Source organism: Anolis sagrei, chromosome 4 (assembly GCF_037176765.1).
Source record: "Anolis sagrei isolate rAnoSag1 chromosome 4, rAnoSag1.mat, whole genome shotgun sequence".
Taxonomy (NCBI): domain Eukaryota; kingdom Metazoa; phylum Chordata; class Lepidosauria; order Squamata; family Dactyloidae; genus Anolis; species Anolis sagrei.
This window is the reverse complement of record NC_090024.1, coordinates 50,074,546-50,092,435: the sequence shown is the minus strand read 5'-3', so window position 1 is coordinate 50,092,435 and position 17,890 is coordinate 50,074,546. Positions and strand designations below refer to the sequence as shown.

The following is a 17,890-nucleotide window of genomic DNA, read 5'->3' as shown; positions in this document are numbered from 1 at the left end:
AGACTGGTTCAACTCCATCGTTGGTGGAGTTCAGAATTCTCTCTGTAGGTGAACTATAAACCCCAGCAACTACAACTCCCAAATGGCAAAGACTATTTCCCCCAAATTCCGCCAGTTTTCACATTTGGGCATACTGACTATTCGTGCTAAGTTTGGTCCAGATCCATCGTTTCTCCCATAATCACTGACAATTCCTTCAAAACACCTCCAGTATTTTCTGTTGATCATGGGAGTTCTGTGTGCCAAGTTTGGTCCAGATCTGTGATTTGCAGGGGTCTCAGTGGTCTGTGTAGGTTAGAGCTGAAGCAGTTGAAGGTACTGCAAATCCCATCATTTATTGTCCATACTCCCCCAAACATACTCTTCTTGTGAGTAATCACTATGCTTTAATTATGTTCAATTTGTAACAATGAAAATACATCCTGCATATCAAATATTTACATTATGCTTCATAAGAGTAGCAAAATTAGTTATGAAGTAGCAACAAAAATAATGTTATACTTGGGGGTCACCACAACGTGAGAAACTGTATTTAGGGGTCGTGGCATTAGGAAGGTTGAGAACACCTGCCCTATACACACACATACACACACACACAAATAAAGGAGGAAGATTATGACAAGAAAGCAAAGGAAGAGGGAGATTTTTACTATCTGGTTATTCTAGATTTCTTGATGGTAGTAATAAAATCCACAATGGATATGCTATCATTGGTTTTCAACTTTATTTAGCAGTTATTTTTATAAATATACAATCTGATATACAAATATACAGAACACTGAAATGGAAAAACTATGAAACAGACATTTTAAATATATTTAAAACAATGATATTGCATATTGCTTTGATACCCTTGTTTCAATACTTTAAGAAAAAACTGATGCTGTAGCACAATAAGTTGGAGCTCAATCTTTCATATTTCAGAAGGCCTATAGCACTTTCAAAACAGTATGAAATTGACATAAATTTTCAAAACAACACATGTGGACTACATCTTCCATCATTATATTTACCATTTAATTTAGCTTTCATTTCATGTATTTATATCATATCCTGCCTCTCAAAGTAACAGATTTAAGAGTGCAAATGGATTGTGTTTAAAAAACTTCTGACCTAAACTAACAATAGATTTTGTAAGTAAAAATCTAGCACTCCACTCTCAATGGAAGACTCTTCTTTTTTGCAATGGATTGAGCTGTTTTGCAACTACATTTCTTCATAGCTATCATGTTCCTTCATTGAAATCAAGAGCACCATGGCTTGCCCAACAGGTCACTTCTGTATCTGGTAACCTCTCTATCCAGACAAATGTGTTAGAAAAAGTTTTACTGAACTAGTATATGACTTCCCGAAAATGTATCTCATTTACAGGGAAATCTTATACATGCAGTACTCAGAAAGTGCATACTCTATAGAGACTTTTCTCTATTAAGTGCATGCATGATGGCAGCCATAGAGCTATTGTCATCTTCCTAATATGGGACAAAATTAATATTTTTTGTTTTAGTGCATTATTCCATAGATTAGTATTTTTAGCATCTTAGGACCTTATAAGATGAGCAGGGGTAAAGTGGAGGACAGCGGAGGGAACTGCCCATCTCTATTCTCTTCTGTTGGGGTCTGTGTTCTTTCATTCCCCATTGTTCCCTCGTCTGTCCCCGCTTCCTCTTCACCGCCTCTTCCCTGCTGCAATGGAGCCCCCAGAGTCCTGCCCTGCATCATGTGATGGGCTCTGTGATACTCTGCTCCGGTAGCAGAGAGAAAAGGGGAGAAGACAGTCCTCTTTTTTGCTTCTCATATGGGCCTTAATTTACTCCTGTTTTGAAATTATCAGTGACAGAAACATCCAAGTTTCTCTGTAAGTTCATATGATTTGATTAATACAGATTAATACTTTGTAAGTACATATGATTTAAAGACTGTTGTAAAAAATACTGAAAGCTGTTTACAAGCTATCAAGACAATAAAAGAATGAAAACCTATAAATTAAAATATTTTAAGGCTTAAATATCAGAGGGCATCAATAAAACTAATTTAAATTAAGAACAGCAGCAGTGAGACTTTACATAATCAGTAAAAAAGTAAAAAGATTGGGAATGACTAAAAGTATCAGAAAGACAAAGGTTCAAATATGCTTTCCAAGTGATAAGAACATTGGTGCCTCCTTTTACTTTGAAGGTAAGGATATTCTACAAATGGAATGCCACTGAAAAATCTGCGTAGCTTACTCATGGGAAGTACCTGAAGGCTATTGCATCTACCTGCTTCATAACATTTATGAACAAGCAGAATTGGAAAGGAAAGCAAAAGACCCAATAAAGAGCTACTTTTTGATATAGCAAAATAAATGGGGGAAATCAATATTATTTTGTTAATTACAAGAAATAATTAGGAATCATAGCTGATGGGTTCTATGGACCTAGGGACTGAAATCAGTCTGTATTTGTTTGATTTACTGTATAATTTGCCTTTCCGACAGAAGAATGCACAATTGTATTTCGTTAGATTTATAGTTACTGTACTACATGGCCAAGCCATGCAACCATAATAAAATACAAACACATAGATATGCAAAAAATTGGGCTGCTCATTTAGGACTTTGAAAGACAAATCAATATAGCAACAATTACTATGCCCTTCAAAGTCATAAATGAGAAACACAATATGATATTTGGAAACGAATTCTTTTTTGGCTTGTGATTTAATGTTAGCAGTTTCTTAGTAGAAAAATCACTGAATAAAATTCTTTTCATTTCAAACTTTTCACCTGCAACAAAATGTTTTTGAGAAAACTCAATTTTAAAAGTAAGAAAAATTGATTTCTGGTTCCTGATTTTTTTTCCCTTTCCTTTCCTTTTCTTTCCTTTCTTTTCCTTCCTTTCTTTTTGGTACACTGATTTTGAAACCAACACTGGCACAGAAAGTGGCATTATACACAACTGGCAAATGTTGCAGCCTCAATCTAGAGCTAGGACCTTACTCAAACTTTTAAAAAAGTTTTAAAGAATCTTATGATATTGATTCTAAAATATTTGGGAGACATATGTGACCAGTTTATTTTATACTAGATTGTTGGATATCTGTCTGTGCCTGTGACTGTGTGCGAGAGAGACTGAGAGGCATATATAAGAACACCCTCTCTTTGCCAATAACACATAAGACTCAAAATGGCCTATCCCTCCCCTGCCAGACTGTTCACATTGGAATGGAATGTTTAGCAGTTCCTTCTATTCAGTTCTTTCTTCCCTATGGTTATTTTGGCCAGCAAATAATGTGTGCTGAACCACTGTGCCTGCCACCCTTCTTTGCTGCCTCTGTGGAATCTGTAGGAAAATTTCATTGTGCAGCAAAGATGTGGCCACATTTTAAGGCACCTCTGCTATAAAACATGATACCTGGGGGGGTCACATATCTTGCTTTTAGTCAGTTTTGCCTTCCTGGAAGACTTCCAACAGAGCAAGTCTGCTTTAAAATGAGAGATTTCCTCCTTGATTATATTTACATCTTTGTTTTCTCTCTCTCTATTTTTTTTTTTAAATTGTTGAATTTATATTGAAAGACCAAGATACCCAAATTCCAGAGGCAACAATGATCTTTTGAAAAAGTACCCTAATTTTCTGGAAAATTGCAGAATTGCAAAACAAGACAAACACAATATTAATCTTCTCAAATGTTACATCACATTATGTACATAATCTTTAAAAAATCACAACTATTGTTATATTCAGAGATACTAGTCTTCTTTTTCCCATGTTTGAAATCGTTCCATTACTGCCCTGAATACATTTCCAGGGATTTTCTGATGTTTGTCTATTAAACTCTGTACTGCAGTCTTTGCCTATAAAAAAAAATATTGGGGTGGGAAAATAAATAAATAGTTCAAGATTACAAAACTTTCAGTCATAAAATAGGTCAAAGATTAAAATTAAAACCAACAGTTAGTCCTTTTCAAACTGAATATCTCCCAAAATATTTTAAAAAATCTTGACACTGCAAAACAGATGTAAAATTGAATATAAAAACCTATCTGAACATCTGTACTTTCATAACACAGGGATTTATCCACAAATGTCGTACTATCATACAGCATGTGCATAAGCAAATGACAGTGTCTCGCCTAGACCACTAACATGCCACCTTTCACATACTCATATTTACTTGAGTCATCAAATGCAATGCATACCTGAATTTTGAAGGTGCACGTTACAAAAAATGGATATTCCCTCAAATGTAATGTGCCCAAATAAAGGCATAGGTATAGTTCACCAGGGAGGGAGGCAGCATGAATGAGGCCATTTGAAGGCCTTGTAAATGAGGCCTGTTGGGAACCGCATGTGACTAAGCCTAGGGGGGCAGACAGGGAAGAAACCTAGAGGTCTGCCTGGGAGGTAGTAATAACTGCGGCTAAACGGCAAGAATAACTGGGTCACCAGCTGGGCTGTCCTCCTCCTCCTGGCACCACAGCGCCCTGAGGCTGCTGCCACTACCAAGAAAAGCTTCTTTGCACACACCCCCCCCCCCCAAACTTCTTTCTGGCCTCCTGGATTCTGGGTCCTTCCGAGCCTTTTCATGCAGGTGGGTTTATGTGCATGATTCTAACACACCACTGAATCTGATGCACATCTCAATTTTGGCAATATAATTTAGCCAAAAAGGTGAGCATCAAAAATTGAATAAACGTAGTATAATGTTCCAAAATCTTAGTTCTGGTTCCTTGTAATTTGAGTTTGAAAATTAAAAAATTAAAATTACACCTTTGAACGATTTTCAGGAAGCAGAGAGAGAGAGAGAGTCCAAAATATTCTAAATAAATAGAATTGTTAAAAAAAAAATCTAATACACTGGCAGTGCCATGTCAGGCGTTTTTGACTGTCTAAGCAGGAATATGATGGAAACAGAAGCAGAAAATCAGCCATTCCCCTTCAGAGGGCATGAAGGGGCCAGAGCGTCTTTTTCTTCTTGGTTGGAATAAGCGATAAACTTTTGCCACTTTATTTAGAGAAATAGATGGATCCTTTAAATATAAGAATTAATACTTTACATTAACTGTTACCAAAAAGGGGCCCATTTCTCTTCTCTGATGATCAAAAGGCATTTTATTGTTCCTGAGAATGAACTTGGTGGCAGTGGCCAAGAGCACTGGCATTTTTCTCTTTCCTGGAATGGCAGCCAACTAATCCACAACTCATGTCAAAATCATAAACTTTGACCCCCAACCTGCCCTTGAATTCTACATGGACTTCTCTTGAAAATACCTTACATTCAGTACACATCACTTCTCCAATTTAATGTATTAAATAAATAAATAAATAAATAAATATTACTAACATCAGGAATCCTCATTCTGACAGGCTGGCACTATATAAGTGAGCAAAGTACAGCCTGCAGATGGTCCAAGCCTTCCAGACTCCCCATGATGAAAAAAATGTTATAAATATAGCTAACTGTATTCACATAAGCTTCTGGAGAACATAACATAATATTATAATGTAATACAGTATAACACTAATAATAATATGATATAATAATTATATATTTTATATTACATGTAATATTACTAATAATATTACAATATTATTGTATAGTACAATATAGTGATGTATAGCGCTGATATTGTACTATGTTAATGGTATAATGTATTGCATGTGTGTGTGTGTGTGTGTGTGTGTGTGTGTGTGTGTATCTTGTAAGCTGCTCTGAGTTTCCTTCAGGGTGAGAAGGACGGCATATAAATATCACAAATAAATAAATAAATAAATATTTAAATTGTATTTCAAATCTAAGGAGACAACTTTTTAGCAAGTATCATTTCCCCTTTCTAAAAAAATAGTTCCTTCAGAGAAAGTCAAGCCCCGCTACTACAGCTTGCAATCATACCACTGCAGATGTGAGCCACTTACATTTATGGGAAGGCAAAAAGGCTCCTCCTCCCCACCTAGCAAGTTATTCACTATACTATAAATATTTAGAATTTAATATTCAGTGATATTAAAGTAAAAAAGTCTTACTTTGTCTGCCAATTCATCAGCAGTTACTTTTGCTTTATATGGAATAGGATCGCCGACGTATGTCCGCAATTTGACAGGAAAGTTTCCATACAACGGAACTATTGGCAAACGGAGATATTCATACATCAACCTAAACAGGCCTGTTTGATGAAAAAGGACACATTACAACAGGTATAAGATTATTATCTTGCCAAGATTATTTAATTCATTCAAATTTGAATACAATGGCTTATTACTAATTTTGAATGTAAAACTTCTAAATTACTGTTATAAGCATTAAAATGTGGGTTGTCTCCAGAGCTGTCTGAAAATATATGCAACCCTGAGCTATTTGCATGTATGAAGTATTCTGATCAAGAATTCTACAGCCAATAATTGTAAGAATTTTAGAATTGCTTGCAACACAGAATGATATAAACATATATAGGAATCATGTCTCTGGAAATAATTCTATAAGGAAGTCCTGTGGATTTCTTGAGCTAAAATCTGTCCAATATACATCCCACCATTTTAAAAGGCTGTCATCACCACATGCACTGACAACTGTTAGATGAAGTTTAAGGAAGTAAGAAATAAACAGAAATTTTAATTTAAAAAACGTATTTAAAAGGCTTCTTACTTAGCCCACCAAGGGATCGAATACTTTCCCGAACATTCTGTGTGAACATAGGAATGATGGGCTGCAATGCAAAAGAGGGGGAGCATTTGTTAGGTCTTTCCCCCACACACAACATATTATACTGAAGTCATCATAATGTCCATTTTATATAAAAGCATTTGGTCTGAAGATTGCTTTTAGAGCTAGTCTAAGTTCTCTGAATAGTGTAGTCTGTATGAGCTGCCCCATATATAGTAGACTCTCAGTAAACCAGCACCCATGGGTATTAGCAGATTGCTTGAGAGTTCCTATTAAAAATAGGTATAACTTAATGTTAACATTGAAATACAAAAATTATAATCAAAGACAAATTGACCTTAATGTAATACAGTTTAACTTTATTACAAATGCTGATTTTACTATATTATAAAATGTTTTTATTTATTTTTATTTAAGGTATTATTTTTATTTTGTTTACCAATTGCTTAAAAATTCTGATTGCTTGAGTTCCAGTCAACTGAGAAACTGTTGTACTTGAAAAATATAGACCAAGCACTCCAGGGTTGTTGTTGTTGTTGTTTATTTTATTTTATTTTTTATTTTATTTTTTGTCGTGTCAGGAGCAACCGCTCCTGTTGTGAGAGAATTGGCCGTCTGCCAGGACATTGCCCAGGGGACGCCTGGATGATTTTTGATGTTTTATCATCCTTGTGGGAAGCTTCTCTCATGTCCCCGCGTGAGGAGCTGGAGCTAATAGAGGGAGCTCATCCGCCTCTCCCCGGATTCGAACCTGCGACCTGTCGGTCTTCAGTCCTGCCGGCACAGTGCTTTAACCCACTGCGCCACCGGGGGCTCCTAGCACTCCAGGTACAAAACTGGCAGGACAGGACAGGCAGGCTAAAATCTTTCTCATAGAAAGTATTTATTTATATTGTGTCAAAAGCATTCCATAAATAAGTATAAAACATATTTACAGAAAGTATTCACAACCATACACTCTAACGGAAACTACAATGATGTTGGGGACACTAATAAGTTTGTATTTGTCCATGACATTAGCATAATAATAGGCAATTATCACCCTGATGACTAAAAGTCAGCTTGGGATTCCCAGATTGTGTGTGTGAACAAAATCAACAAAAATGACAGAAAACAGCAAAGATACGCATGTCAGTCAGATCCATTCAGTTGCAAACTTAAATAGTAAAATGGAAGAAGGGAGAACAATATACAAACTGATGTTTTTGACTGCCACTATATTCGAAGAACAGCAGCATTAGCGCATACAAGTAATTTTAATTTACATTCATCTGACTTTGCTCCTTCCAGTGCCCTGGAGAGAGAATAAGAGCAAACACAGTCCTGAGGAAAAATGTGCTCTTTCGTCTCAAATCCGAAAAGACCCCAACAATTCTTTTTCTTACAAGCGTCTAGTCTTACATTCCATTTAAAGTTCAATGAACACTCACCACTTTTGCATCAATAGCCACCTGAGCAAATCCTTTACGATTCCCCCATATAAGGACGTAGTTTTCATTACTGAACAGTGCTTCTCGAACTCCCCCTGGTGCAATGGCCAACAAGTGTCCTTTTGATAATGCTTTCCCACATTCTTCCTGTGTTCCATGCAGGACACTGAACACATCAAGTAAGAGTTTAAAACCTGAAAATGGTAAAGAAAATCTATATCAGTAATACAAAAAACGGAACTATGGAGTATCAAAAATGTAATAGAATAAGGTAGTTTTGCATGTCTGAACCTCTACTGTGTTTAGTTTAGGGTGGTTCTATTTTTTTTTAAAATGACCAATTCACTTTTCCTCTATTAAGGGACTATTCCTGGTAACTAATCTGACAAATTTCAATTGTCAAATGCATTTATGCAGGCCAAAGCATTGTGTTTCAGAGCTCATATGTCTTGGTCAAGTAAAATAACACATTCTATCAGCACAACAGAAAAGAAGACAAGCTTTTTCAAATTTAGGCATTTTTCTAGAATACTTAGCCCTCAAAATGCTGGATTTCCATACAATTAACATGCCTCATATGTGTTGAGGCATTCCATACAATTAACATGCCTCATATGTGTTGTCTAGTATTTAGGCAACATATATGAATTTTGTGATTAGAAGAAAAGGGCTTCTTTGATGGGTCTTTTTTGGATTGTGCTCTGCTGGCCTCCTTGAGAGAGTACTTGAGGGTGATGTGTATTGAAAAAGCTGATGAGATTGGCAATGTTGGTACCAATGCCAACGGTGGGGAAGTTGTCAAACTCAATGTACCCAGGAATGGGAAAGTCAAAGAAGGTACTTCCAAGTGTCCCATCGGAATCTTGTGGTTGCACTTGTGTGCAACGTCTAATCGAGTCATCAACACTGAGGGAGATTGAGAGAGTGTAATTGAGAAGTTGGTGGGCAAAGTTATTTCATTGAAGGAGAACTTGAAGCAAAAACACTGCGGTGGTAGAGCTGCAATGGCGAAAAAAAGGAACTAAGAAGTCTGCCAGCACAGGGGCTAGTCAGAAAAGGGCATGGTTCTTTTTTTGATAAGGTATAGTACTCACACTGACTTATGAATAAGTTGGCCTAGGTTTTTGGGGTTAATTTTTAATTAAAATTTCTAGACCTCTACATGAGTACATATAGTATATATCAATGTGCATAAAATAAATCCCAAATACACAAGTTGTGACATTTCCAAGCCTGTTCTCCCATCTGACCAAGAAACACCACAATCAAGCTTGACAATATGTACCTGGTAGTGAAAAGACAAAGTGATCTGCAACTATATGTAAGATTCTTTTTTTCTTAATCAGGACAACAGCCATGAAATAGAAAAAGTCTATAGGAGTTGCTCCATGGTAGAAAACGACCAGTGCTGGCCCATTAGGTATTTTTTCTAGGCCGCACACCTCATAGCCTGTAGAGAGTAGAACAGAAGCGTTTAAGGTTAGAATCTAATATCAAGCTTGCATTATAAAAACACCTTCAAATGTATTAGCATTCTAGAGACAAAATGCAAACACTTTACAGAAAAATAAACAATATCACAACCATGAAAAAGTAATTAACTGCGAATTATATGTTTATTGCAAAGAGGTACGTACTTCTCTTTCCCATTCTCTTGCACAACTTTATTTTTACTCTGACATCCATCATTGTCTGGCAATAATATCAATCCATAGTACTGCCCTTCTATTTTGTTATGCTAAATAATTAATGGATTGGCTTTAGAGTTATATGGACTAGCTTGATGAGTGCCAGGAATTGCCAGCTTCCCTCATGATGATTAAACAACACATGTAAATGGTGCTTCATACATTTCAGAGGACATATTTAATTTCATTAACTTTAATGTGCTACATACATACACGTGTATGTAAACACGAGTGTCGTTATCTATTTAGCCTGTGGGTGAGTAGAATCCAGGAGTGCATTCACATTATGTAATTAAGGCACTATTATTCCACTTTAACAGCAATGGTTCCATTCAATGGAATCCTGGGATTTATAGTTCGGTGAGACATTGGAACATTCTGGCGCACTATTCTAAGTACCCCAGCCTCAGCCACCCTGAGCCCCTCCGCGGAGGTCAAGATAGGATGGGATATAAATGTCCGAAATAAATACATAACTGCCAATCCTAGGAATCCACAAGATGGAACCATGGCAGATTTGTGTGTGTGTGTCAGGAGCAACTTGAGAAACTGCAACATGGAAAGAATAAGGACAGGTTCCTACATCACACATCACACACAAAAGGAACAGTTCAATGTTTTTCAACAAACATTTTATTCAAAACTAACATAATACATATCTGAAATTAAAAACTCAGATCAGGTATACCTTTCATAAATAAACACATTGCATTGAATCTTATTGAGATTGTTTGAAAACTTGCTCCAAAATGCATCGCCAAGATGATTTTTTTGTTTCAACAGCCTCTGCTTTTGTAACAATATCCATTTTTGTAATTTTTCAATATGTCAAGCAGGCTGAACTACTTTCTCTTTTTTATTGTTTCGCTCTTCACTCATGCCCAGTAAGTGATCCTACAGGCAGCTATTTGCATTGACAACTACAGTAGACTCTCTCTTATCCAACATAAATGGGCCGGCAGAACGTTGGATCAGTGAAAATGTTGGATAATAAGGATATTAAGGAAAACCCTGTTAAACGTCAAATTACATTATGATTTTACAAATTAAGCACCAAAACATGTTTTACAACAAATCGACAGAAAAAGCAGTTCAATACACGGTAACATTATGTAGTAATTACTGTATTTATGAATTTAGCACCCAAACATCTCAATGTATTGAAACAGCTGTGGATCTGAGCAAGGGGCAGACTGTGTTGGATAATACAGAATGTTGGATGAGCGAAGGTTAGATAAGTGAGACTCCACTGTATATGTAAGCAAACACAGCTACAGTAGGATTACACTATTTAACACGATTTTTGTTCCTGGGTTATAAATGTCATTTTCTAACTGGTTCTATCATACAAACATGGAAAAAGTTTATTAAACTGCAGCACATTTTGCTACAGTTTTTAATGAATATCTCGTAAAGTCTCAGTCAATTCAACATCGTTTGTGGCAGCCACAAAAACAAAGTTTCTGGGGCATAACAGCTACTTCAAAAGTAAGCATCACACAATTAAACAGGAAAGTGTGTTATCAATTCTCATTCTTTCCCAAGACAAGCTTTACTGCATTGTTTACTGCAGACATGCTATTGCAACCCAATACTGAAAGTGTGTTGTTATCAATTATGGTGCTATCTGAAAACTGCAATGGCTTTTTGCCATTGCCAGATGATTGTTCACATTTTATCACACAAGCATTTGAGATCTCAATCCATCTCCACCTTGTCCATGAGAGGTTTTCAAACAGCCAATAATTAAAAACATATTGGATCATTTCAAGATCAATCTAACTCCAGCCATGAGAATATATTCATGCAAATTGGTTGCGTCAATACCTCTAAGAAGAGTTACAACACTACACTACCTTCAAAACAGCTCTTCTCTTGATAAGGAACTTGTCCCATCTGACTCAACAAATAACACTGACTACTTCATGGATTCATCAGTCTTCTGACAACTTTGACAAAGTGGGTAAGACCAACTTTTGGCATTTCACAAGGTTGGCTCAGCTTACTACTAATTCTTTAATCTTTAAAATGGCAATCTAAATTTCAGACAGTTTGTTTTATGCTGGCCCACAGATTTTAGAATGTTTTCTTGCAATTACTTTGTAACATCTGAAATTGTTTTGTTATACAAAATAATTTGTTTTAACCATTTCTTTTTGCATGGTATTAAAAGTGCTTCAATACTGAAATAATTGTACTCTGCTTTGTGTATTTCAGAGGCAGAGATGGTGCTTGTGTAAAACCACCATTATCAACCTTCTTAAGTGGACAATAATCTTAAGTATTATCCTCTAAGTTGCAACCATGCAGTGTTAAAGTCTTAAGTCTGTAGAATCAACATTTAATCTCTTTTTACCAAAGTACTTGGAGAAAATGACACTTCAGTTTCAAGCACAGACAAATCAGAGAGGCCAGTTTCAACAGAATAAAAATTTATAGTCTTAGTTTGTTCAGCCTTCCTGGCCAGGACTGCAGATTTTAAAAGTCCTGAAGCATGTACATATTCTTTACAGATGACATTCTGTACATTTGTGTTCAATGGCATCAGACTGAAAAAACTGCAGGTAATTTTTTTTAATGCCAGTCACAGTGCTTCTAAAAATAACTGTCTTCTTGATATACATACAAGTGATACTGCTTGGAATTACAATGGTATGGCCTAAGACTGCTAATTTTACAACAGTTTTTATCAACAATCTCTAAAAAAAATTGATGGCTAACGGGAAGGTATAATGGGAAATATCTTACACACAGATCTCCAGGCTATTCTGAAACATTATTTGGCAAAAATCCAAGTTACTCTCTTTGCACGTGTGTGCCTGCAGAGTTAAATTGGATCTCATAATTGCACCATGGGTACCGCAACTTCCAAACGTACCTATTCCCTAATTGCTGGTTTTCTTCCCAAAGTCAAAAGAGTTTGAGAGGGAACTATGCTTACGGAACAATTGTCTTGACTTTTGAGACTGATCACATTGCATCAGAGAAAATGCAACTATAGTACAGACAGTACTCAAGTTATGAACAAGATAGGTTCTGTATATCTGTTTTTAAGCTTTATTACAACAACAATTTTTATTGATTAGCCAGTTGGCCTTATACAAAACAGTGCAAACACAACATACAACATACATCTGGTCCTATTAAAATAGAATACAAATATATAGGAATTTATCAACTTAAAACCAATGTAGCTTAGCCATAGATATAAGCATTAACTATCCTCGTCTCCCCTACACGGCACCCCTATCTGATCTATGTACTCTGATCTCCTTTTAGCAGCTTTAAACAAATAAAGGGCAACTTGTGTCGTCAGAATGGGGTTAAAACCAGCCAACAAAAATGAGGTTTTAGCCACTGTATCCCAGCATATTTTATTGCAAATGAAAGGCCATAAATATTTTTTTCCTTTCTTGTTCATATAGGTTGCAGTTATGTAAAATGTGGTTCAAATTTTCAACTTCAGGGGCTCCACGGATACAGAGTCTTTCTTCATATGGGATATGATTGAATCTGCTGTTTCTCTCCATGGATTCAATTTGTTCAAATCTTGCCCTGGTAAAAGTGGTTCTTAGGTGTCTTGGCATGTCAGCTTTTAGGTATAGCACCCTCTGGAAATTATGTTTAAAGCGCCCTAACCACTTCAGGGATCCTGTGTTTGACAGGGTGGCTATATCTTTCTGGGCTTCAATATCTAGGACCCTTTGAGTTACAGTCCTTTTTTCAGCATCCCTGTTCTGGCCTAAGGAGGCATTTTGTAATCCGCAGGTGCGGAGGAACTTAGTTAATTGTTCTGACCAGGAAGCTTGGTTTTGGCCATTAGATTGTTCTAAAAAGCACAATTTTGGAAGTCTATTATCTTCGAGATTTTTTATTTTAGACCAGTAATTAAAGGCCCTGATTTTGGCGAGTCCTTCGATAGAATATATTCCTAGCTCTGCTCTGACTACAGCAGCGGTGGTCTTAATGTCAACACCAAGTATCTGTCTTAGAAATTTTGATTGTTCTTGTTCCAGTATTGGGAATTTGCTTAGGCCCCAGATTTCAGCTCCATATAGTATCATGGGGACAATTTTTGCTTTATAAACTGATTATTGGAGATAAAGATCTGGGATATCTATGGGATAGCAATCTTGCCAGTGTGTTACAACGTGCTCTAATTTTGATTGCACAAGATTGGAAGTGTGCAAGCCACGAGCCTGTCTCTGAGTATACCAAGCCTAGATATGTAAAAGAACTAACCTGTTCTATGCGCTCTGCATCTAGAACCCATTTGTGTCTAGATGGGCGATTTCCGAACACCATTATTTTTTACTTGGATTTGTTTATTGTCATGTTGTTTTGTGGGCATAGGTGTTAAGTTTACTCAGTAATCTTCGTAATCCTATTTGTGTATTTGACATCAAAATCATGTCATCTGCGTATAAAAGAGTGTTTACATGTCTGTTACCAATTTTTGGCATATGAACATCAGAGCTGCTGAGGGAATTTGGCAGGTCATTGATGTAAAGGTTGAAAAGTAAAGGTGCCAATAAGCAGTCTTGTCTTACACCTTTGCAGGAATCTATTTTCTTTGTCAGGGCTCCACTGATTCCCGTTCTAACCTGAATATGGTTGTTGGAGTACAGACATTTGATCAGGAGCAGTAATCTGCGGTCTATTCTGTGAGCTGTTAATTTTTGCCAGAGGAATTTTTTTAAAGCTGAATTTGTTAGTAAGCTGGAACAGGTACATTTTTTTTCAGTGTAACTCCAACCAGATATATATAGAGAGGGGGGAGTGAGGTAGGGAGCTAGCTTTGGATATCATAGAGAAGGGTTAGCAGCACCCCTGAGGTGTTTGTTCTGATGTCTGTGCCCCTGTTCAGAAGATTTCACCTCACTTTCCGTCACTATGATAATTGGATTTTGAAAACATTTGGCTTGTTGTGGAAACAATGATTGGTGAGAAAGCTTCACCTGAGACACCTTTTCCCCATGATAACTCTTCCAGGAGTGAATTTCCCTTTCTGGGGGTAGATTTCTGTCACTTCCTCACCCCCATTCTTAACTATGAGTCATTTGTAAGTTGGATGTTTGTAACTCAAGGACTGCCTATACTGGCACAATGATACATAAACAAATCTAGAACCCCAAGAGGATTCTGGATTATTGCTCCATATACAAAGACGATACTGCTGCTTTGAAAATGGCTTTCTAAAATTAGTATTTCAAGCAATAAATCATTCTGCAGTATTTTTATCCTTTGATTCACTTACATATTATTTCTCAAAGGCAATTATTTCTTTAAAAAAACTTGTTCTTAATGTCATTGTTTTTAAAGTATTTTAATTAAAATAAAGGCTTAGTATATTTTGCCAGGAACGGAAAGGGAGGGGGGAGGAAAGGGGAAGTACACATTTGCCTCCAAGTGCAAAACCAGCAGACAGCAATTAGAGTGAACTATTAAACACAAAATTAATAAATAGGCTATGATGGTGGGCAATAATGCCATCTGCAGGAAATAGTTTCTAGCATCATGATGATATTGAAAGGGAGAAATACAACTCTTTTTTACATACATATCTAGAGTCATAAGAATGTCAAGCAATTTTGAAAGCAGAAAAAGAACAAATGTGATGCAATTTAGTCAATCACATTTGGGAAGAACGATCGTTCTGAGACAGAAAAGAAATAGGTGACATTATAAAACAAGAAATCCTGTAGTTTGCAGTGTTAAAAAAGAGACAGCTCCCCAAAAACCATTTTGAAATAAAACCCAACATAAAAAATAAAAAAATAAAGCAACAAAGAGAAACAAAGAAACTAACCCAATATTAAGTATGTTTGGTGGCCATGGGAAATCACAAAATATATTTATTCTATTTTCAAAATTAGTTTGTAACTAGCCATTCCCTGCCACGCGTTGCTGTGGCCCAGTCTGGTGATCTGGAAAATAAAGTAATGAGAAAGTGTTGGTTTCTGATATATATAATTTCTTTATGCTTGTGGATAAACAGTATTTCTTAGTGTTTCTTTGTCAGCCTTGATGCGGAGATTGTCTGGTTTGCCTACTCTGGAACATGCAACATATAAGTGTCCTTCTTTAGGGGTCCCTTTCAAATCTATGATACTATATCTGTGTGTGTGAATCATATATATCTATCTATATCTTTGGCTGGATGGCTCTTTGTTAGGAGGGCTTTGATTATGTTTTCTAACCCTGGTGAAGGGAATTGGACTGGGTGGCCTTAAGTATTTTCTATTGGTCATGGGGGTTCTGTGTGGGAAGTTTGCCCCAATTCTGTCATTGGTGGGGTTCAGAATGCTCTTTGAGTGTAGATGGACTATAAATCCCAGTAACTACAATGTCAAGGTCTACTTTCCCCAAACTCCATCTGTGTTCATACTTTGGGCATATGGAATATTTGTGCCAAATTTGGTCCACATCCAGCATTGTTTGAGTCCACAGTGCTCTCTGGTTGTAGGTGAACTACAATTCCCAAACTCAAGGTCAGTTGCCACCAAACCTTTGTAGTGTTTTCTGTTGATCATGGGAGTCCTGTGTGCCACGTTTGGTTCAATTCCATCATTGGTGGAGTTCAGAATGCTCTTTGAATGTAGGTTAACTATAAACTCCAGCAACTACAACTCCCAAATGACAAAATCTTTTTTTTTTTTTAGTGATGGTCACTCCTTGGGTTAGTAGGTGTCTTGTGGTCAAATTTGGCAGAATTTCATCCAGTGGTTTTTGAATTGTTAATCCCACAAACTAACATTACATTTTAATTTATATAGATATTTATATCCCGCTCTCCCTCATGCTGCAGGGAACTCAAAGTGGCTTACAACATGGTAATATTCAATGTTGTACTTTTAACAAATAATACAATAAATTACATCATATAACAATAAACAATAAAACCATATGAATACCAAAAAAAAGTCAAAACATAATACCCAATCTTAGTTGTCATTTGTATGCTACATTATGTGGATTCCGCATTGCTCTATCCAAACACCTGATTCCAGAGTCAGATCTTCACTTGTTTCCTTAACTACAAGAAATCCCCAAGTTATGAAGAAGATAGGTTCTGTAGGTTTGTTCTTAAGTTGAATTTGTTTGTAAGTCGGAAAAGGTACATTTTTAAAGTGTTGGATAGTATAGGGAACGCCCCTGTGGTGTTTTTTTTTTTGCTGTCTGTGCCCCTGTTCATCAGAAGACTTCATCTCACTTTCTATCCCTGTGATAATTGGATTTTGAAAATATTGGCTTCTTATGGAAACAAACACACCTTTTCCCCATGATATCTATTTCAGGAGTGAATTTTCTTTCCTAGAGATAAATTTCTCTCCCATTCTGTTGTCTCAACGCCATTTGTAACTATGAGTTATTTGTAAGTAAGATGCTTGTAACTCTGTAGAAATACAGAGAACCATAAAATACGGAGTGCCGCTTGAAAAAGAAAGCAGTAGGTGATTTAGTTCACTCGAACTTCTCAGCTTATAGTATCACAAATGAAGGCATGTTTTCTTCTAAGAATAATGTTTTTTAATTTCAATTTACATATTCATAAAAATAGTGAAACATATCTATATGCATATATACATGAACCAATCCAATACTTCCTAAAATCTATACTCTTGGTTATACTCTCTCCTCCTCCCACCCCACCCAATTCAGTGACTTTCTGTCTCTTCGATTGGAGACATTCATATATAATTCCATTCTTCCTTCCTATTACATTGTTTTCTATTTTTCCTTTTGGCCTGATATTTATTATTTATAAATTCCCTATACAGATTCTAACAGATTAAATATGAAGCCTTCTAAAAAGAACCTTCCTTTTTTAAACATAGTTTAGAAATGGTTCCCAGTCTTTGATAAAAAAAATATCTTGTGTTGTTTTTGTTTTTTTTGTTCATCATTGCTAATTTGTCCATGTCTGCTGTTTTAAAAACTTTAAGTACCCATTCTTCCATTGTTGGGAGGTCTGCCTTCTTCCAAAACTGTGCATATACTGTTTTTGCTACTATTATCACATAGTGCAATACTTTATAGCTTAATTATTTTGTTTAGTTATTTCACATTTCCCATTAAATTAATTCAGGCTCCAATTGTATCTTTGAATGAAAAAGAATTGCTCCA

The 17,890-nt window shown here is 36.2% G+C and overlaps 1 protein-coding gene across 2 annotated transcripts in view; it reads right to left on the bottom strand.

The window, feature by feature from the left end:
- Nucleotides 1-702: 702 nt before the first annotated feature.
- LOC132774834 (DGAT1/2-independent enzyme synthesizing storage lipids-like) overlaps nucleotides 703-17,890 on the bottom strand; it is a 30,535-nt gene continuing 13,347 nt past the window's right edge. For both annotated transcript variants that reach the window (XM_060775316.2, XM_067467424.1), the window contains exons 3-7: nucleotides 9,361-9,525; nucleotides 8,076-8,269; nucleotides 6,628-6,688; nucleotides 6,009-6,148; nucleotides 703-3,838 (exon numbers count right to left, since the gene is read on the bottom strand). In XM_060775316.2, the coding sequence (XP_060631299.2) occupies nucleotides 3,734-3,838; nucleotides 6,009-6,148; nucleotides 6,628-6,688; nucleotides 8,076-8,269; nucleotides 9,361-9,525 (665 nt within the window). In that variant the 3' untranslated portion in view covers nucleotides 703-3,733. The remainder of the gene's footprint in view (nucleotides 3,839-6,008; nucleotides 6,149-6,627; nucleotides 6,689-8,075; nucleotides 8,270-9,360; nucleotides 9,526-17,890) is intronic.